This window comes from Oculina patagonica, chromosome 9 (assembly GCF_052425735.1).
Source record: "Oculina patagonica isolate OP01 chromosome 9, crgOcupat, whole genome shotgun sequence".
Taxonomy (NCBI): Eukaryota; Metazoa; Cnidaria; class Anthozoa; order Scleractinia; family Oculinidae; genus Oculina; species Oculina patagonica.
In genome coordinates, this window is record NC_135766.1 from 15,988,031 (window position 1) to 16,008,225 (window position 20,195).

Sequence of the window (20,195 nt, forward strand, 5' to 3'; positions counted from 1 at the left end):
TCATTACAGGGAAAGACCCGACCTTGATGTATTGACCTCGCTGTCGCTCGGTCAATACATCAAGGCCTCGGTCTGAGATTCCCCTGTAATGACAGAAGGACGAGGTTATAAGTTATTTATTATATGGCCTTTAAGCACTATTCGGAAAAAGAGTATAATCAAGGGAAAAAAACACTGGAGGTAAAACTCGCTCCGCTCTATGTGGCTCTATTCGTCGCTCATACTAAAGAAGTATGGTATGCTTATATTTTTCTTTCAGTTATTGAAAATATAGTTATATTTTGTCGGCATTTTTTGTTGTTTTTGCCCCCTCGCTAGTAGTTTTACTCACAACTCAAAAAACCATCGAGCCGAGACAAATTTTCATAATGCCCGGTCATTACAAGAAAATAATGCCCGCTTAGCAGCCAATCAGAGAGCGCGTACTATTGTAGCCATATAATAACACTCGGTAAATATTTTCACGAAGGGCGTTTATTTAATTTTGTCCTTTAACACTCGGTAAATCTTTTCATGAAGGGCGTTTATTTAATTTTGTCATTTAACACTAATAAATTTTTTTGGGTTTTTTTTTTTTATTACTTTAAATATTTTGGGGTTTTATTTGTCATTGAATACTTGGTAAATATTTTCATAAAGGGCGTCTATTTAATTTTGCCATTAAACACTCGGTAAATATTTTCATCATGAAGGGCGTTTATTTCATTTTGTCATTTAACACTCGGTTAATATATTCGTGCATGTATATTTATATTTGTAAGGGGCTACCGTTGTACGCAATCGTTAAGAAGCAGAGACCGTGAACAGTTATAATATAGCGAAGACATGTTAAGGTATATATTGTAAGCACTAAGAAATATTATATATGGCATCAAATAAGTTATTTTTAATATACTGGAGTATTGTATACCAGCTTATTACCTTGATCGTCAGGTGCTTTAAGTAGAATTTCAGGGTGTATACCTGATGGGTGAATGCCCGTAGGAAAAACGAGTAATACATCACCTGTTGTTGAACAAAATGAGCTTTTTTTTGCATAATGTACTTCACACTCTACTAGGTTGAAAGTAAAGTGTATCAAGCAAGAATAAGTAAAATTTGGTTCAATTACAGGTTATGTATGATTCGATGCACTTATTTCATTTACTCGTGAAGTATCACCATTTCGAGGCTGTGTGACACATATCGCAGGGTTGTTATTAATTTTTAATGTTTCAAGGTCAGCCTTTATTTTAACTCTTGAAAAAGTAAATAGTTTGTAGGTTTAACTCATTTATTTAATTTTATCTGCTATCATCTGACGGCAGGCTTCATGTCTCAAGTACTCAGTTTCTTGCAAACATGATAAATATACAATTTATGCTTGGTTATTTATATATTTGTTAGGGTCCCTAAGGTGTCAGTCTTATTTATTTTGATAGAACAGTACACAGGACTAGTTTTCAAGTTTAAATAGGACCCGTAGACTCGCATATAATGGGGTTCAAATCGTCTAGTTAATAGGTATTCGCTGGGACTAAAAGAATAATGTAGTTGTATTTTCTGCTTAACATATTTTTTGAGAAGTGCATATTCCACATAGTGTAAATTGTCTAATTTTAATAAAATTGTTGACCGCGTTACATGACAATTTATTGGGCCAGTGAGTACAGCAAGTAAAGTGCAATCTTTTTCTTCCCCTTGCCCTGGGAACGAGAATAGCACATTAAAGATAGCGCAGTTGTGTACACAACTTGAGGTCCACCCTCGTCCCCAGGCTTCTGGGGGGGGTGTGGCCGGGGGGGGGGGGTTTTTTGGTTCGCGTTTTTTTTTATTTTTTTTTTTTTTTTTTTTTTTTTTTTTTGTTGGTGATGAAGAAGAATTTTAATAATTAATATAAATTTTTTTTTTGGGGGGGGGGTGGTCTCTTAAAAAAAAAAAAAAAAATAAAAAAAAAAAAATTTTTTTCAAAATTATTCCCTTTTTTTTTCTTTCTCTCTTCACATATTTTAATTTTTTACTTTATTTTTTTTTTTTTTTTTATTTTAAGAACAATCGTGAAGTTATCAATGACGTCATGTTTGCCGACGAGTTTTTAATGCTGAACGATTCGAAAGTTGAAGCATCTTCTGAACTTTCTCGAAAATTTTCGGCAAATTTCGTTAATTTTCGGAGAAGTTCAAAAAGTGTTCGGAAAGGTTGGTACAGGTGTATGACCTTCAAACAACAATCGGACAATCTTCGGTCTAGAAATTGCAAAAAGTTGCTCAAAATTGCAAAATATTGCTCTTAAGTTGCTCGAAAGGAAAAAACGTTGCTTAAAAGATGAAAAGTTGCCCAAACGTTGCAAGCATGCCGAGCATCCTTGGGACAGCTTTAGGGAAGACGTGAGTGAAGTACCTTTCTTGCTTCAATAGTGGGGGATGGTGGTTTTCGGACCTTGTAGTTTTTTACAAAAAGGTGGGGACCACTTCTCTTATTTTGCATGTTGTTGGGGCGACTCGACCTAAAGAAAAACTGAAGAGTAACTTGTTGATAAACGGGTGATATTACGAAAAGCATGCCTGAATAAATCACTTAGTCTTTTCAAGCCAAGAAATTTCGACGAAGAGGCTTTTACGCTTGGAATAGAGTGCTTTGCTGGAAAATTACAAGAGTTGACCCAGTAATTTTATTTTTTACATTTATTTAATGGTTTTAATGATTTAAAGGTGAAGGTATACTTCTACTGGACATAACAATTTTATTCGGTTTCGTTTCTAAGTTATAATATGTGTATATTATTTAGTATATATTAGATAAATTCAGAATTCTTGCATGCTATGTAACAGTTACGTAAGGGTACCTGGCTCGTTTAATGTATGGTAATACTCATATGATGTTAACTATATCATTCCTTTATAACACGAATGACTGATCCTACTGACGCAAACACTGAACACAATTAAAAATAATTTCTTACTCTTCTACTACCTAGTCTACTAATGTACAGATCTCTAATGTACACGTGCGCTAATACATCTAACTATTCTACTGACATACTAAAATTACAAAACTATATTATTTAAAAAAATGCTCATTTAAGTTACATCACAACCAAGCTACAAAATATTATATTCAACTAATGCGCGTGCTGCCCAAAATGACTATCGTCATCGACACAGAATCCGCGAATAGTAGGTTGGAAGATCGTCGGAGAGCGCTGATAGCGTGTGCCACAGGAAAATACCTGCACTGGGAATCTCTGATGGGGGCGGACGGGACAGCCGTCGCAGGATAATTGTTAAATACGCGCATGGGTCACAAAATCAGCTACTCTATACTAGTGGGTGTTATTTAAATGCCATTTGCAGTAGTAATGTAATTAGGAAATATGCATAGTGTAACATATTTATAGTCCAGTACAAGTCGTACAAGAGTTGCATTTTTGGAAACCAACACTAAATCGGTGAGTTGCTCTTGTGTATGGTGAAGAGGAACTCATAGATATCGATCTGTTGGTTACAGAAATTTGGGTAAAGGTAACGAATCTTATCCGATCGACGACGCGTCGGTCATCGCGTCGGCCGACACACGGCCGACAGTCGGTCGAAAGACGGCATACACAATAACAATCTGAACAGTTGAGATTTTGCAAGAAGTGTTTGTGTGAATGTTTACTTGTTTATGATGGCGAACTGACCGCTTTTTATATTCGGTAGTGTGTTGGCCAACGTGTTGGCCAACGTATCGGTAGTTTGTCAGCCAACAGGTCGGTGGTGCGTCGGCCGACACATTACCGACGCGTTGTTTAATTCGGATTTGGCAGTTTCATTTTTGGAACGTTGGAATTCACACTACATTGTTCTGTTATCGTTCTGTTTGGGTTTTGCGAAAGTACAGAGAAAGTTTTGCGGTAAGTTTACAAACCATTATCCTAATCTCCCTGATCCTTGAACACTACCTGGAGATTTTTACTTGTGGGAGTGTTGGCTACCTTTGTTATAATCGAACCACTTAGAACCACTTAACAATGTGTTTTTGTACAATTAAGGACCAATTGCAGTTGCATGACTTTCAAAGTTTTCAATGCCTTCGTCACAATTGTTCAGAACTTTGAAAATGTGTGCAAAAAATCGACGGGTTCCTGATTAGATTTCGCAGGTGTGTAAAAAGTACCCAGGTGGCATCATGAAAGTGAGGTTTGGGTTTACCGTGAGGTAATAACACAACAGGTCACATACAAAAAGTGTCATCTCGTTTGCACTAAAGTAATTATATTATATACGTATTGTTAGCAGTTCCATGGCATTGTCCTGATAGTTATCCACTTATCGGTTTAAACACACGACTATTTACATTTGTACAGGTGTAAGGCTTCTCTCCTGTTCCACAATGCTCACGTTAGAGTAGCCAGCGACTGATGAGCGAGGCCCGTCGTTTCTCTTGGAGTTTAATTCTTGACCGTCTTCACTTGTCATCTTGGTTGACCACAGGTCTGTACCTTGGGACGTCACACGGGAAGATGAAAAGTTCCTCGACTCTTTCCACTTCTGCTTTTTTCGAAAGAAGGAAGCGCGGACATCGCTGTTTCTTAAAACGTGAATTAGAAAGATAAAGAAACCCTGACGAAAAAAGAAAAACACACATCGAGTTGAAAATTTATGTTACGTTAAAATCTAAATGTCTTAGGACTAAGTTTGTTGATTTACCGTATATATTAAGAGGCCAATCTTCACTGACTATTCAACATTATACAGACTGGCAAGATTAGCCAAATAGCACATGGCCATGGAATCTACCAGCCTCATTTTAAAGTGGCAGGGATGATCGTCGGAAAACAAGAGACCCCCTCCCACAACCATATAGGTACCAGGTTTCAATTTCGGGGTGTGTGGCTGAAGTTAAATTTTTGCCCCTAAGAAATGCTAATGTAGACTGTTCAATTTCTTGACGATTGATACTGTAACAAGTGATGCTGGCCAGCCAATAGCCACATACGATACAATATTATTATATTATGAAATGTCATTTTCACTTCTTGGTAACTATTTATTACTTCATTTGCGGCTCAAAACGTTTTCTACCAAATGGCATAAATGTTAAGTTAAATTCACCATCAACCAAGGGGCTTCAAAAATTCTAAAAACTCGCACAGTAAGGTCTTGTTACCTGGAGCGAGTTGAGGATGGTGAAGATGTACTGAAACACAAGACCAGCATCCGTCACGGTTAGAATACCGAACAGCCATGTTAATCCCAGAAGAGGAAACAGAACTGCAAGTGCCTTCAAACCTTGCCTGAAATGAGAACAATTTATTGGCGAGTTAAGAAATTTACCGTCCAAGACATCTACACATTAACAGTTTTGCAGGTGGATAATTGTTATGGCGAATATGACCAGCATTATTCAGTGCACATCAAGCAAGTAATGAAGTAATCAGATTTCTAACCGCACTCACAAAGATTTTACTCAATTATTGTAGAAGTCCTGAAAGCACCCGGATACTTGCCTACGCAATTCACGACGAGAGAAGAGCTTTTCATTAGAGGGGTTGTTGATAGGTGCACAAACTTTTTGAAAGGTGCACAATCAAGGAGGGTTAAGAAATGTGGACAATAATGACAGAAAAATGAAATTTCTCTTAAAATGACCGCCTACAATTAAACTCCCCTGGTTAAATTTTTAGAAGTTCAAAGTGATATATCAAACACGAGAGACAGTTTTTCATCCGGATATCCAAACATAGAGAAAAGAGGTGAAAAAACGACGCGCAGCGGAGTATTTTTGACGGAATTCGAGGTGTTTGGATAGCTGATCATGATGAAACATTGTCTCGAGTGTTTGATAGTTAGTCTCTCAATCTAAACAAAAACTACGCTGTTAATGGAGAAAAAAAATCGTAAATATATATGCTAATTAAGACCAGGTATCCAAACCTCCTTCACGGTTTTGATTTTCTTTGTTTTTACTTGATGAACTATTAATGGATAAGAGAGAGGTATATACTCAGAACGGGATTTTAAAGATTGCATATATTATGTAGTTTTTGATTTGAACTTATGCACCATGCTTTCGTCAAACATCGAAAACGAATCGGACATTATGATTCTCATGAGTATTCAGGCGACTATTTCATGTGTTACATTCACCTCATTTTATCCAACTCAGATGTCTTGTCGCTTTGCATCTTGATGATTTCATATAACACTCGAGCAAGAATCGTAGCGTTTATCTGATACGCAAAAGGAAAATAAGTTGAATAATAACACGTGGTACTGATCACTTGTATTTTGTTGCTGTTTTAAATCTCTTTTCAGTGGTAAAATATGTAAACAAATTGTAAAGAGGTAAAAAATGATAGATATTTCAGATAAATTTACCATGAATATCTAAAGACAATTGCCGATCGATGTAGTATGAAACTCACCAAGCAAACAGCAAGAACGGGCGCGGCGAATGTCCAGATCAAATTATTAGTGAAGGAAACCCAGCAGCTATGAGAACGGGATAAATGGAATGTCAAACAGTGCAATTTACTGACCGATCCTTTTACAGAAAAAAGGGTTGGGATGAGGGTAAAGAAAAGCAATATCCAAAGGAAAAACAAATATGCAGTTGTGATGCAACGCATAATTCTCCGACCGAAAAAAAGGGATAAAACTGGTTAACGCGGATGGCCTGCTGATCCGTAACACGTATATTGTCTCATTACAAAGTCATATTTCGGTATTACTTTAGAAAAACTAGTGTTAGTAGTTAATTGAGTCTTGTTAGCATAATTTTACTTACAAGTCACCATGAACATAACTGTTAACCCCGCCATCTTGACCAGAGGCAATCGCTAAGGATAACACCACCATTGCAAGTGGAAAGCCTGGGGTTGAATAATAAATAAATAAACATCAGGCATAGCTAACAAAGAGCCTCACTTCGAACGAAAACAAAGCAAAGTATGGGGAATGGAAGTAGTTTTTTTTTATAATTCTTAAGATATCTCGTCAGTTAGATGATTAAGTTGAGTGATTCTTGGCAGTTGATGACTGCTACTGAAATGTTTGGTTTTACAACTGCAGATATGGTCGTATGGTTTCGAAATCAACATAAAATGTTGAAGAAAGCTCTAAATTCATTTCTAAATCCTGTGTTTATGTACTGCTTCCAGTGCCTTTCATACAAAAGAAACTAAAGTAATGTGGATTACAACAATTTTTATATTTTGCACGAGTAGGCAGTGCAGGCAGACTGAGATAAACGATACGGTTTTCTGTCGAAATTTTTTCGCATTTTGTGTTGACTATTCGAAACCATACGGCCACATCAGCAGTTGTAAAACCGAAGATTTCAATAGTAGTCATCAACAGCTAATAATCACTTCCTAACGGACAAGATATTTCGTATTATTTCGCGAAGCCTTGCCTCTCTTTCATGTGTTCGACCCATTTATGAATAAGGTGTAATTGGGAAGCATTTCAAGAAATCACTTGAAGCATTATACTTACCCCAGGCAAAAGCATAGAACAGACGCATTCTAATCACAGTGTTGAATACTTTAACAACCATAAGGTACAGGTAAACACCTTCAAACAACATCCAAGCAAATCCCGCCAGATAGAAATAATGGATTAAGGCCGCTACGAAGACACACGCTCCCTATGGAAGGATTAAAAATAAAACCATTTAAATTTTATTAATCAAGAGTTCAGTTTTTTTCCTCTTGTATTTTTTGGAGTCTCGTAAAAACTTAAACTTTCACAATGCTACGCATAGAAGTGAAACAAAAAAAGTGACAAAAGTGTCATAGAATGTGTCTTACCTTCGTCTCTGAAGCGCCAACTCCGGAAAGAAACACAATCTGTGCAATCGCTATGGCAACCACAAGATTGAAGCGTATTTGAACTTGCTCTTGCTTTAGATTCCTGTATGTGATCAAAAAGAGAGTGGACTAACAACTTACTGAAATAGAAATTAATTGTTATGTAAATCAGTAAAATCACAGGCATTAATCAGGCGATCAAATTATTGAAACTCACATCAAGGCACAGTAAGCTATTAGTGTCAGTAGTTCCCCTGCAAGAGACAGGCCACAACCAATATAAGTGATTACTTCCAACGCCAGTCTGTGGTCTTTAGAAACCTGTTACAATGAAGGCAGGAGAAAGGGTAAATTACTAAATTATTGACATAATAACAAACAAACCAACCAACTTACCATGCAACCAACCAACCAACCAACTACCTAGCAAGCCAGCCAGCCAACCAACCAACCAACCAACCCGGCAACCATCCAACCAACCAACCAACCAACCAACCAACCAACCAACCAACCAACCAACCAGCCAGCCAGCCAACCAACCAACCAACCAACCAACCAACCAACCAACCAACCAACCAACCAACCAACCAACCAACCAACCAACCAACCAATCAACCAACCAGCCAGCCAACCAACCAACCAACCAACCAACCAACCAACCAACCAACCAACCAATGAAAATTGTAAGATAAGCACATGGTTTTTCTAACCTTGGTGTCGCCAACTTGCATTAAAACAGCAAAGTTTGTGAGATGATTGCAGCTGCAGGTTATCTCCCTGTCGACTGTTTGGATCATCGAGCATCCTGTGCTGGCCCAGGAGCCGTTCAGTTCAGACCTGTGATATTATTAATAAGTTCCAGTTGTTATACTTTGCACAGAACAGCAACCTTGTACCCACGGCCCACGGTGTTGATATTGGAGATCTGGATAAGGTTGACAGAACAGTGGTTTTCTGGCTGGGAACAATTTGCAAACTATTTCCACAAAATGGTGTATTCCGGGCATGGCTGATTCGAATATGAATATTATAGCATTCATTTAATTTTTAATAAATTTATGGGTGATGTTGAGATCATAAGTTTCCATGACATCATGTGCACCCTTTCACTCCCCTTTTTCTTCCTTCATGCAAAATTAAAAAAAAAGACGCCAATGAAAAGGCAATAAAAAGCAGGTAAAAGTCAAGCTCTCTTAAACGAAACGCATCTCTCTACATAAAAAAAGGCATTTGGCATGATTTGAAGCTACGCGCTCAGAATCGCCTGTTTCTGTTCTTTCTGAATACGGTTGATTCATTTTGCATATATAATGCTGAGCCATAGTAATTGATTGCTACACTTACTGCAGTGTAAAATCCCAGAAAACACAATGTGGTACATCGCCTTTCTTTACTCCCTGGTAACGTGATAAAAATATGCAAGTTGAGAGAAATGTAACAAAATGTCAAACTTTGAAGTAAAGGAACATAACTGAACATTGTTGAAATTGATAGTAGAAACTGATGAACTAGAAGTTGAATCGCGACCATCTTTTCAATTTGGCCACGTTCTTAGAGAAGGTGACAATTTCTGGCTTGTTCAAGAGTCTTGTTGTCATATCCAAGACCCGTTAAGACGGCTACTCTGTAATACGGTCTCGTTTTGATGATTTGTTAACGTTGTCGGTGGACAGATTAACGGCGTTCCGATGTGCCAGATTTCCTTTATTGGGTTACTGATATACAACGGTTAGTAAATGTGATGAGCAAATAAAGAGATATTTTCTCGGGATTTAATTAAAATGCTCGTTTTTATGGTGAACATACCTTGTCATGGGTGAATGAGATGGTAACATTTTCTTCAAGAGTGCCGGTGGGTTTAGGATCTATTGTAGTGGCAATGATTCGACTTCCCATCTTAAGCTCCTTAAACATGATTCTAAGAAAAAAGGGGGATATATCATCGGGCTTGTTTATACCTTATAGTCACTTCTAGCCCCTCATCAGCTATCAGCCAATAGAAACCTCAATCTCTCCGTCTAATTGTTAATTATTTGCTCGTTATATTAGTCTCCTTGAACTACTAGGGCAATTACAATCAAAAGGACAGCGATAGAGGGTTTGATTCATATATATACATTTCAGTTTAAATCCCTCCCTTCGTGATTTGTTATCCATCTTTACTTTCAGTGTCATAACAATCCTTTTGGTCTATTATTACTTTCAGGGCCGTATAGTAACTAGCAAGAGACAAGACGAGGCAGTAGCCTCGTCTTATTTTTTTACCCAAAATTGAAAACAAAATATTTTTTGTTGGGAAAATAATCCCCAGTTAAACAAGATTGATTTTTTTTTAAGAAATACCCATTAAAAATATCTATTAAAGGGTTTTATAGCTTCTAGATTTCAAACTTTTCTGGAGGGCATGGCCCCACAACCTACTAGCAAGATCTTGCCTCGTCTATGGCAAAGGTCTGGTTACGGCCCTGACGTTTTGGGTGTTTTCTATCTTAAAAAAATGTTATTTTTAGGTTCCCCTCGTTTTGGAAGTAATTTTGTACACCACAAAAATGACGAAGATGTTGGCAAAACAAACTCACCCATCCAGCTGAACGTCCTTTGCATCCGGTACCCATTGCTTTATACCATTGTAAAGAATACTAACAACAATGGCTTCTAAACAAAAAGAAGCAGAAAATAATCAGCAATAGGACAACAAGCTCCTAGATGTACTACGATACATGTAGTAATTTTACTTTACCTTGTCCTTTGAAAACCTTTGGTGGAAGGGAAATGCTCGCACTACCTTCTTTTGTTGAGTAGCCTGTTTCATTTACAGAGAAAATGATGGCCTTTTTGTTGTCCGCTGCTACTTTCTGAATCTTTAAAGCTGGGAAAGTAATATTAAAATAATAGTTACTCATATAGTTTTATGTAATGTTTAATTAATGAGCAGGAGTGTTTTATCAAGTTTAAAACACGAGGCGCAGCCGAGTGTTTTTGACTTGATAAAACACGAACTGCGAATTTATTGAACGGCTTAAAAATCTTCTGATGTAGATCAACTCATTCTTGCACCAATATTTTGATTTGGGGTTATTTTGGCCTGGAAAATTGGACGTAAAGTTTAGCCGTGTCTTTATCAGATATAAAGACACTCATTAAACATTAATTTCTTTTGTATTTTCTTTATGGATTATTAATGAGTTTTTAAAGATAATTTGAACAAGAGAAGAAAAGGTAGTTCTAAAAACACTGCATAATGCTTGCATGTAGCAACTGCGAAAGTAATTTCAGTAAATACAAGGATGCCGTAAGCTCTTCATTTGAAGAAAAGTTTTGCCCAACACTTAGATCCCAATTTTAATAATAGCCTAGTGATGTTTGTACATTTCTTTTGATTTTCCTTCTATTTCGCAATGTACATGTATACTTTAGAAAAATAATAATGATCCCAAAGTTTGTCGTTCAATTGTTTTTCAACTGCTCCCGTTGCCGACTCGGAAAATGCGATATATCGCATGGATACACTTCAGTCTAGTTTCAGTCTGGGAACGCGGCGTTGCAAACAAATGAATATAATGGTTATAACACTTTGTCGCTATTGGTTTGCCCTTTGCCTAAATTTATGATTGGCGATAAAAAATCGTGCTGTGAGCACTGTTCACGGAGGCCCAGAAGCGGTCTACATTACCAAATTCAGCAATAGCCATTTCCGAGTTACTCTTAAAAACGAGTCCACGTGCGAAACCATTCAAATGAAAATGAGTTTGATTTGCATGAAAATGGACCTGTAGGTGAAACGTATTTTTATTTAAATGGTTTCGCACGTAGAGTCGTATTGAAACAGAGGCAAAGGGTAACTCGGAAATGGCCTATTATTTGCATAGCCTACATAAATGTTCTCGCCCTTGCCACCAATTACATTTTTTGTTCGATTTCTAGTTGTTTGTAATCGTTACACTACTTTTGGGCTAAATGGTTAGTTCTTGAATGTTTTTTGTAGTTCTAGCATCTGGAAAACGTAGCTAGAAATGTTGGCCTTGTCGTTTCTTGAAGACTTACCAAAGAGCTCTTTCGAAACAACTTTACTCTCATTTGCTTTTTGATGAATTTTGCCGTATCTGATGGCGAATTTCTCTAGCTCCTGAGTCGCTAACAGTACATTGACGTCTTTGCCTTCGACCTCATCTTCTTTCAAAGAACTAAACAAGTTGTTGGTTGTGTTTGCTGCGCTCTGAAAAATTCAAAATGAGAAAAAAGTGGTTTTATTAATCACTATACATTAAACTATGCCTCAGGCATATAAGGCCTTATGCATGATCGTCTGCAATTCACCACCAGCCTCTCACATTCCGACCTCGCACCTTCATGTGCCGTGAGTATTCTCCGCTGCTGGGAATCGCGAAGAACAAGTTTGCACCGAAAGCGAGGCGGGGTGAAACAGCCAGCTGACGTAAACACGCATGGGCAAGCATATAAATACCATTAAAAACATTAGCATTGCATATATTTTATCCAGAAACTAGAGCATCTTTTACTCTCGAATTGTACTTAGAACTTTGAATCGGTGATCTTATTTCTTTTTTTGTAAGTGGTGCAAGTAAGCGGCCAGTTCCAGTTACGGACAGCTTACGAGAGCTTCAACTGCGCTGAAATTGGGCTTTAAGTCATTGTCGTTTTAACGTGTCGGGAATCTTTACGTTTGCCCGGCAAAGTTTCTTCACGGTCAGGCATCGCTTTTGATAAATACTTGTTCTAGTTTGTTATGGTATAAAACAAATAGACCAAATTTTTCCATGGTCTACACTCTTATAGACCATAGAAATGACGCCATAAAATGTCTAAAACTTGCAGTGAAACCACTCGCCTAACGGCTCGTGGTTCCACTTGAGTTTTGAACATTTTCTGACGTCATTTCTATGGTCTATAAGAGTTTATATAATAACCTGAATTCTACGCGCATTTTGATTGGTTCTTACTTATGATCTATTAGAGTACAGGCACATAGTTGACGTCACGCGGTGGTGTGACTCGCGCGCGTGATCAGAGTTCATAGTCCAAATCAGAGTTGTCGGCAAAGTTTTTCAAACTTGCGGGGCCACAACAAAGCAAAAAACTTCAGCTTAATTACAAATCTTCAGTGAGAAACAATACGCCAAGCATCGTTCACCTTTCGAAGCATTTAACTGGGGGAAACAAGCTTGAAGAAGACAGTGAATTACTCGAGAAATTATCCGAAATCTGTATGAAAGTTTGACCGATGTTGTACAGTTGGACGACGCCACGGGAAACAAACGAATTGCGGTTGAACGCTTCGGTTAATGCTAAGAGATTTGAACAACTTTCCAAATCGGAATAAAGGTTAGTTTTTTCATTGACTTTCAATTGACCATTTTTCTGTTTATTCAATCGGATTAACAGTGCTTCGTGTTAACGAAAACTTTAATAATAGTGAAATCAAAACAACTTTGCTCATCGGTAAGGCGGCATTGCTCACACTGAAGTGTGCTGAAGTCTTGTGTTATTATATAAAACAAATAGATTCCATTTTGCCGTGGGTCTGTTCAGTTATAGATCACAGATGACGTCAAAATGTGGTATGAACATCAGTGACCCACTCGCCTTCGGCTCGTGGGCCACTTCTTTTGTTCATACCACATTTTGACGTCATCTGTGATCTATAACTGAATAGACGCACGGCAGAATGGAATCTATTTGTTAAGTAGAAGATGGAAAGATGTGGTCAATTTGTTAATGTTGTTTTACCTGTAAAGATGTTTCTTCGCTGACATTCAGAGCACTGATCGCTGAAACGTATTGGCGCAACTATAACAAGGCAAACAAATTGGTAAGAAAAAGTGATGATTAATACAGCTACTTCAATTAACGTTGTTGGATGAAAGTGTCGCAACCCAAGAGAGGGGCAGGTAAAGATTCCCTCCTGTACTTTACGCGGTAAAAGCTTATGCGTGAAGACCGAATGGGATCGGGTATTTACTGGAATCTTACATATCGGTGTAGAGGAAATCTTTTGTTTTGTATTTTTGTACGTGAACTATTTGTTTTTTCCTTTCAGGGGACATTTTTCTGTGGCTTTTACCTAACTTTTACGCAGCTGTCGCCGTTTCCCTTTTTTGCCTAAGAAAGTGACCGTTTCCTCTGTTTAAACGCTTTCCCGGCACTTGGGTCCGCAAATTTATGGTCAAAAATTATTACAAGCCACAAAATGTACATGCAGTTTAGTAATTCTCTGAGTGCAGATATAGAGCAGTTTTCATTTGAGTGCCGTAAAACCAAAACAAAAACAAAATTATTTTTTCTAGCCAATAAAAAAAAAAAAAAAAATTTTGTGAGTAAAACAAAAAAAAAAAAAAAAAAATTTTTGCCGGCACAAGGGGGGGGAAAGGGGGGGGGGGGGGGTTTTTTTTTTTTTTTTTTTTTGGGAAAGAAGGGGGGGGGATATATAAAAACAAAAAAAAAAAAAAAAAAAAAAAAAAAAAAAAAAAAAAAATTTTAAATATAGGGCATAGTTATGAATATAAATTACTACCTGATCCTCGGCAGACAGTTTTTCCTTTGTAGGAGTGGTTTTATTGTTGGAAGCTGCTGTGAGGGAAGATGTAGGACCAGCCGTGGTTAATGTTTCTTTTACGATAAATATCTCGGTTGTAAGTACACTGCTGGTTAAGGAGCTTGTTAGTATTGGCGCAGTGGCGTCTGTTGTTATTATTGTTGTTGACGGGGTTAGCAATATTTCTGTTGTTATCATTAGCGTTGTTAGCTTAGGTAAATTGCTTGTTGTTACTTCCAACGTTGCCGTCGACATTAGTTTTGTACTCGTTTTGGTTACTATGGTTACTGGTTGCACAGACGCAGAGTTAGTTTGCACTGATGATAATTCTGACGACGGATCATCTATGGAAAGATCATGAAATTTTAGAGTTTGCTACTAGAAATAGGTTATGTCTGTTAATTTAATCCCGCATAAGCGGCTGCGCCGACAACATCACAATCTTCGCGCGCTCGGTCTCCGGAATTACAGGTCACTTCAAAATGAATTGAGTAACGTGTTGTCAGGTCCCAAGTCCACCCAAATCGCACATCCCGTCTGGTATTGTCTGGCGCATGCCCGACATGAATTAAAGGAGCAATGTCACGATATTTTACCTCAAAATAATAGTTTTCTAATATAGACAAAAAAAAGTAGTTCGATCCACGAAGATTAATACGGACTTCGGCCAACAAATTTAAAACAGTTTTGCCAATTTTTTCAAGTTGCGTTGTCCAAAATGAAGCTCCTTTAAGTTATCAGATTTACGAGACGACAGGAACAAAGAGAGATTCTCAGTAACAAGGACATTGAGTTAATATGCAATAAAAACTTTAAACTCTTTATCTTTTACAAACAACAATTCTGATTAATAATTAGACTTTGTTTTGAACCCGAATTGTTTTTGAGTAGTCAACGAGGTACAACCGAATTGTCTATCACTCATAGAAAACGAAGGCGAGAAGTCTAACCGTTTGGCAAACTCTAAGGAATTAAAGCCACAATCAACTATTTGATGTGTTTTGTTTAGCCAAAAAAAAACAAAACAAAACAAAACAAAGCAAAACAAAAACAAATTAAAAAAACAGCAACAGCAACAAGAATAAGTGTCCCTTTCAGGAACAACTAAAATATATTTTTATAACTTAAGGAACTTTAAAACTATCTATTTCTATCTGGAGTCATTGTTTTTAACACTGTCTATATTTGCAGAAACGTCGCTATGTTACAATTTGCACGTACCTTTTTCACAAATATATCGATATCTTTGATTGTCGCTGCATATTTGTACTTGCAGTTTCCGTTCAGCCTTACTAATCCAAAAGCAATACCACCCTGGTCGCCAGGAACCTTCGGCTGCGGTGTCGAGAATACTACTGGGCACACTTTCAGGCTCGTCACAGTCGTCTTTTCCCCAACAGTATTTTTTGTTCTCATGATACCTAAACAACAAGCCACTCAAACGTCAATGGTAGGGATATTGTTAATTTTGTTGTCCTTTAAGTCTTAAAGGATTTTAGCAACAATTTGTTCAGTATATATCCATCACTTCAGTGTCAGTAGCAGTATTAAAGCACAATTGAAATATACTCATATTCGTTTTTGTTACTTGCGTTTAGTATGCTCAGCTTTGCTATATGTTGCTCTCAGCTGCCCTCAAATTTTTACTGTGACTGTGACAGTGTATAAGCATGTAACAAAAAGCTGTTTTAGTTATGCGGTGTAACTTGTCAACGAGTGTAAAACTGAAATAAATCTGTCAGAATATAAAATGTGACAAAATCCTTATTCAAGGCGAAGAAACAAAATAAATTCAAAGAAACACTCATGCAACATGAAAATCGACACATGAAAACAAAGGGAGGGAAAGGTATTTATGCGAAGAAGATTAATTGTATCTGTATTCTATCCATGGATCCGAAATTGGAGAGTTAAAACACTTGCACAAATAAGGCAGAGCCCACCCGGCTGCGATTAGTAACACTGGAAGCCCGTTTGCAAGCCGATAAAGCAACAAAGGTAACGCCACCATCACCACCACCATCCCTGCTATCTCACGGGTCGTGCTCACGAAAGGTTTGAAACTCCAGACAAAATAGAAGCTACAAAGGGAAAACTGTACGCACGTGTAGTGGAGTTTGCTAAACAACAACCGAAAACCGACCAAGAAGGGAGATGTAGACAGTTTTAGTTGCAAGTCCTTTCTAAATTCTGAATGAATTACCCGGGGGGCTACTCAAAAAAGTTTTGTACTGGGAGGCTCCGCCCCGAGGTCCAACCCCTTACCCTTTTATATACCATTTTGACAGAAAAGGAACACCTTTCGTATACCTTTTACTGAAAAAGGGTACCCCTTTCATATACCGAAAAGACATGACAGATGCCTAAAAGAGGAAGTGTTGATGTCATTTTTATGTAGCGTTTAATAAATTTAAATAATACAGCCTCAAGGTGCGTCTGTTCGAAATATTTTCATTAAAGGCCCTTTTAAATACTTTAATGACCGATATGCCTACCCTTTTTCATATACTAAAAGTCGTGCAATCCCTACCCTTTTATATACCTGAAGCATGAAAAAGGAACCCTTTCGGGCGGAGCCTCCCCGTATAGACCATTATAGGGAGTACCCCCCTACCCCCCCGGGATGAATTACCACCACCAGGAGTCAATTCAATAAAACATTAACACGTGTAATTTACAAGTGTAGCTATTGTTTTAGAAGTCGAAAATAAAGGCTACACTTGTAAATGACACTTGTGAATGTTTTATTGAATTAACCCCAGAACTGGACAACTATTTAGGCAGTTTTTAATGTTTATTGGCTATTCGAAAAAAAGGGATCTAGACGGACGAATCGGAACCGGATACATAATGCTAAAAGCTTTACAAGTTTCGCAATATATTCAGTCGACGTCTGGTACCTTGTAATTTCTATGTGAGAAGCATGGGCTCGATAACTTATGCATTGTTGTTTTCTTGTGTGGCAAACAGTTAGTGACTTGATTTTTTCTATACATGCACAATCTTCTTAAAGGATTGTATGTATTCGCATATTACTCGTGGAGTGTTTCGCTCACGTTTTAATAAAGTTGTCTCTTATTGCTTCATCTTTGTGCTGGTGATTTACACAACGGACCCCCGTTGTGAGAAAGATTAAGATTTACATGTTTTTTTTTTTTTAGTAAATAGGGCTAGACTGATGTCTTGTTGAATATGTATGCACCTTAGAAGATTGCGAAACATTGTTCAGAAATCGTCCGATCTCACCTTAAGGCTGTCCAGTATTTCTCATCACCAGTAATGGCTTGCTTGACTTTCTCAAGACTCGCCGAATCATTGATCCTTGCCAGTCTTTCTCCCGACTCTTCGCACTTGTTTTCTAACTGGCTTCCTTTACACGTATCAGAACTAGGGTGGTATGTGACAGAAGAACATCGAGACAGCTCTAAGGAAAATAAACGGAAACATTTCCAGTTATCGATTCCGGGCAATTGCACAACGCGAGCATGCGTTTGATCGAATCAAACGGTGGCCTAAAAGAGCAGCAACAGATTCGTACTTGTTTGATACCCACCGTGCATATTTAAACAATTTTTAATTGGAAAAACTGCATTAACATACCAGATAAACTGAAATTTACTACAAAAATTGCATGTGTAAAAAGGCGTATTTCAACGATTTTTGTTTTCTTTTATCAGTGTAGCAAACTTAAGGACCGGCCATTTAGCTATGTTGTAAGTCAGTACTTCCCCAAGGCTTTTTTGGCGGTCGGTTGTTTTCTTAAAGCAAAGCAAATTTTTAAATTAAACTGCGCTTTTCGTTGTTTGCATGTCACTCATCGCCCCGAGCTAATAGTAAAGTTTTTTTATCTTTCACGATTATACGTGTAACATAGCATGGGGATTATAGGAAATTAAACTTCTGCTATCTTTGTAGGCTCGCCTTTGAATAAGAACTAAAGAAAAAGATTAGAGGTTTCGGCTTAAACGATTTTGAAAAACAGAAAATTCTGTGCTCATTTACAAGCCAAATGCGCAACATTATTTCGACTTTCGCTCTTTTCACACGTATTAGAATATTTAATTACCATGTCGCCTCTTAAATCTCTTAGTAAGAATAATCTTGTTTTCTGCAAATAATGTCAAACCATTCTTTGAGCTTGGGTTAATATCCTGTTGGTGTACAAAATTCCAAACTTGTTAATCAAGTCAGCGCGTTCTCCTAATACCGACTACATGTATTGACAAGCGCGGGTGAAAATGGCTATTCAGTGCAATGTTACATAATAAGTGAGATATTTTAAATAATATACTTTTTTTATGAAGATGGATGGAAGGAGGTAGCGATTCATTCACCAAAATGCGCCCAAAATGAAAGCGTACATTTACACCGCGAGCAAAACGTGGATGGTGAAGCCACAACTTCCTGTGTGTTAGAAAATGATTGATTTGAAGTCCTATACCGCACAAGAATTGTCAGAAACCGATTGCCGTGTTACAAAGATCAATTAAGCTTATGCTGGTTCCATTTTTGTCCCTTTCTTTTTGGTAGTATTTTTTTTAAAGGTTGATCTGCATATGTTTGATGGGAAAAGTTTAGACGACGAAAACTTGTTTGGTCAATAATTTTAACGCCGTCGGAAGGAAGGACACTAATCAAGAATCATGTTTGCTTTAGTTTTGGTATAGCGAGAAAGAACTAAGATTCACTCACAGGGCTAGCTTACAAATCCAAATAGAAATACGAAAGAAAGTTACATAATTTGCTACTTTTGAGATAAGAGAAGAAGGCACACAAACACGCACGACTACTTACCTCCCACGAAAACGGCGATTTGGAACAGTAAATAAAATCTAGGCACAGAAAAATTCATGCTTTCAACCAAACACACGTTTTGATGTAGTCTACGCGCGCTAAGACGGCCAAACTTGCTGTTCCCTTTCAAAAGCCTATTTGTAAAGTTTGTTGTTTAGACTTTCACAGTACCGCTCCATTTGTTTCTTGTTTCCGTGCATGTTTCCTATGATAAAGCGTAAATGTTTTTTTCTAGACATGTAAATATATTTCTAGAATAATTTAAGTGACATTGTTTAACTGGCCACTGTTGACATCTTTTTGTTTGTCAAGTGAGGCTATTGTAGCCGTGCAATAAGAGGCTTTCAGCTGAACACATATTGAATCGCGTCAAGGCAAAGAGAGCGCGGTGTACAAAACTTACAATTTCGTACTGATAGGGTTGTGTTCATATTTTCACCTTCAAGTTTCTTTGCTCGATATTTTCAGTTTTCTTTACAAATGAGGAAAACAGTAATCGATAATCACGTAGGCGGGAAAGATAATTAAAGAGATATGACGCAAGGCAAGATGGAAATTAAAATGATTGTTTTATCTCAATTTTCGCAAACAGAAAATGAGTTTGAAGGATGGAAGTTAATTTAAGATCCAACTTGACGGAAGTTCCTTTTTTAATTTAGAAATTGCAATTTCACAGCATTATATAAAGTGCATTGTGAATTCAAGTTTGACTCTGTTTTGGGTCAGTTCCGAAAATTAATTCAGTCATTAGCGGTTTTTGTTTCTCACACGACATGTCAACCACGCAAAGTTATCAACATTGTTTTGTAAATTTATGATATCTTAGCGCGTCGCCCGACGACTGATATTGACAACAAAGTTATGCCGAGATATTTTTTTACAAATCCTAAGGCTAAAAAGGGTTATTTTTCTAGAAGGCGATATTTGAAATGTGAAAAACACTTTCTTGCTCAGGCACGGAAACTTTTAAGGGAAGTTGGGAATGATTACTTTGTCGGCTTCATCACTCGGGAAATACAAATTAAATAAAGACATACACCTGCATTGTAATTTTGCCTTCATTAAAATACAGGC

The 20,195-nt window shown here is 37.4% G+C and overlaps 1 protein-coding gene across 3 annotated transcripts; it reads right to left on the minus strand.

The window, feature by feature from the left end:
• Positions 1–2,648: 2,648 nt before the first annotated feature.
• LOC144665508 (adhesion G-protein coupled receptor D1-like) lies at positions 2,649–19,348 on the minus strand. 3 transcript variants are annotated; one of them, XM_078526736.1, is made up of 20 exons: positions 19,122–19,348; positions 17,574–17,751; positions 15,549–15,748; positions 14,307–14,359; positions 13,523–13,582; positions 11,819–11,990; positions 10,515–10,643; positions 10,354–10,429; positions 9,581–9,692; positions 9,119–9,171; positions 8,485–8,611; positions 7,992–8,095; positions 7,775–7,877; positions 7,461–7,611; positions 6,751–6,835; positions 6,389–6,455; positions 6,111–6,193; positions 5,131–5,257; positions 3,271–4,583; positions 2,649–3,100 (listed from the first exon to the last, which is right to left on the minus strand). In XM_078526736.1, exons 1-19 carry the CDS (start codon positions 19,177–19,179, stop codon positions 4,314–4,316), a joined length of 2,208 nt encoding a protein of 735 aa, XP_078382862.1. In that variant the 5' UTR covers positions 19,180–19,348; the 3' UTR covers positions 2,649–3,100; positions 3,271–4,313. The 3 variants fall into 3 exon arrangements, with proteins under 3 accessions (XP_078382862.1, XP_078382861.1, XP_078382860.1); XM_078526735.1 differs by having other exon boundaries at positions 14,307–14,362; XM_078526734.1 differs by having other exon boundaries at positions 14,307–14,671.
• Positions 19,349–20,195: the final 847 nt, after the last annotated feature.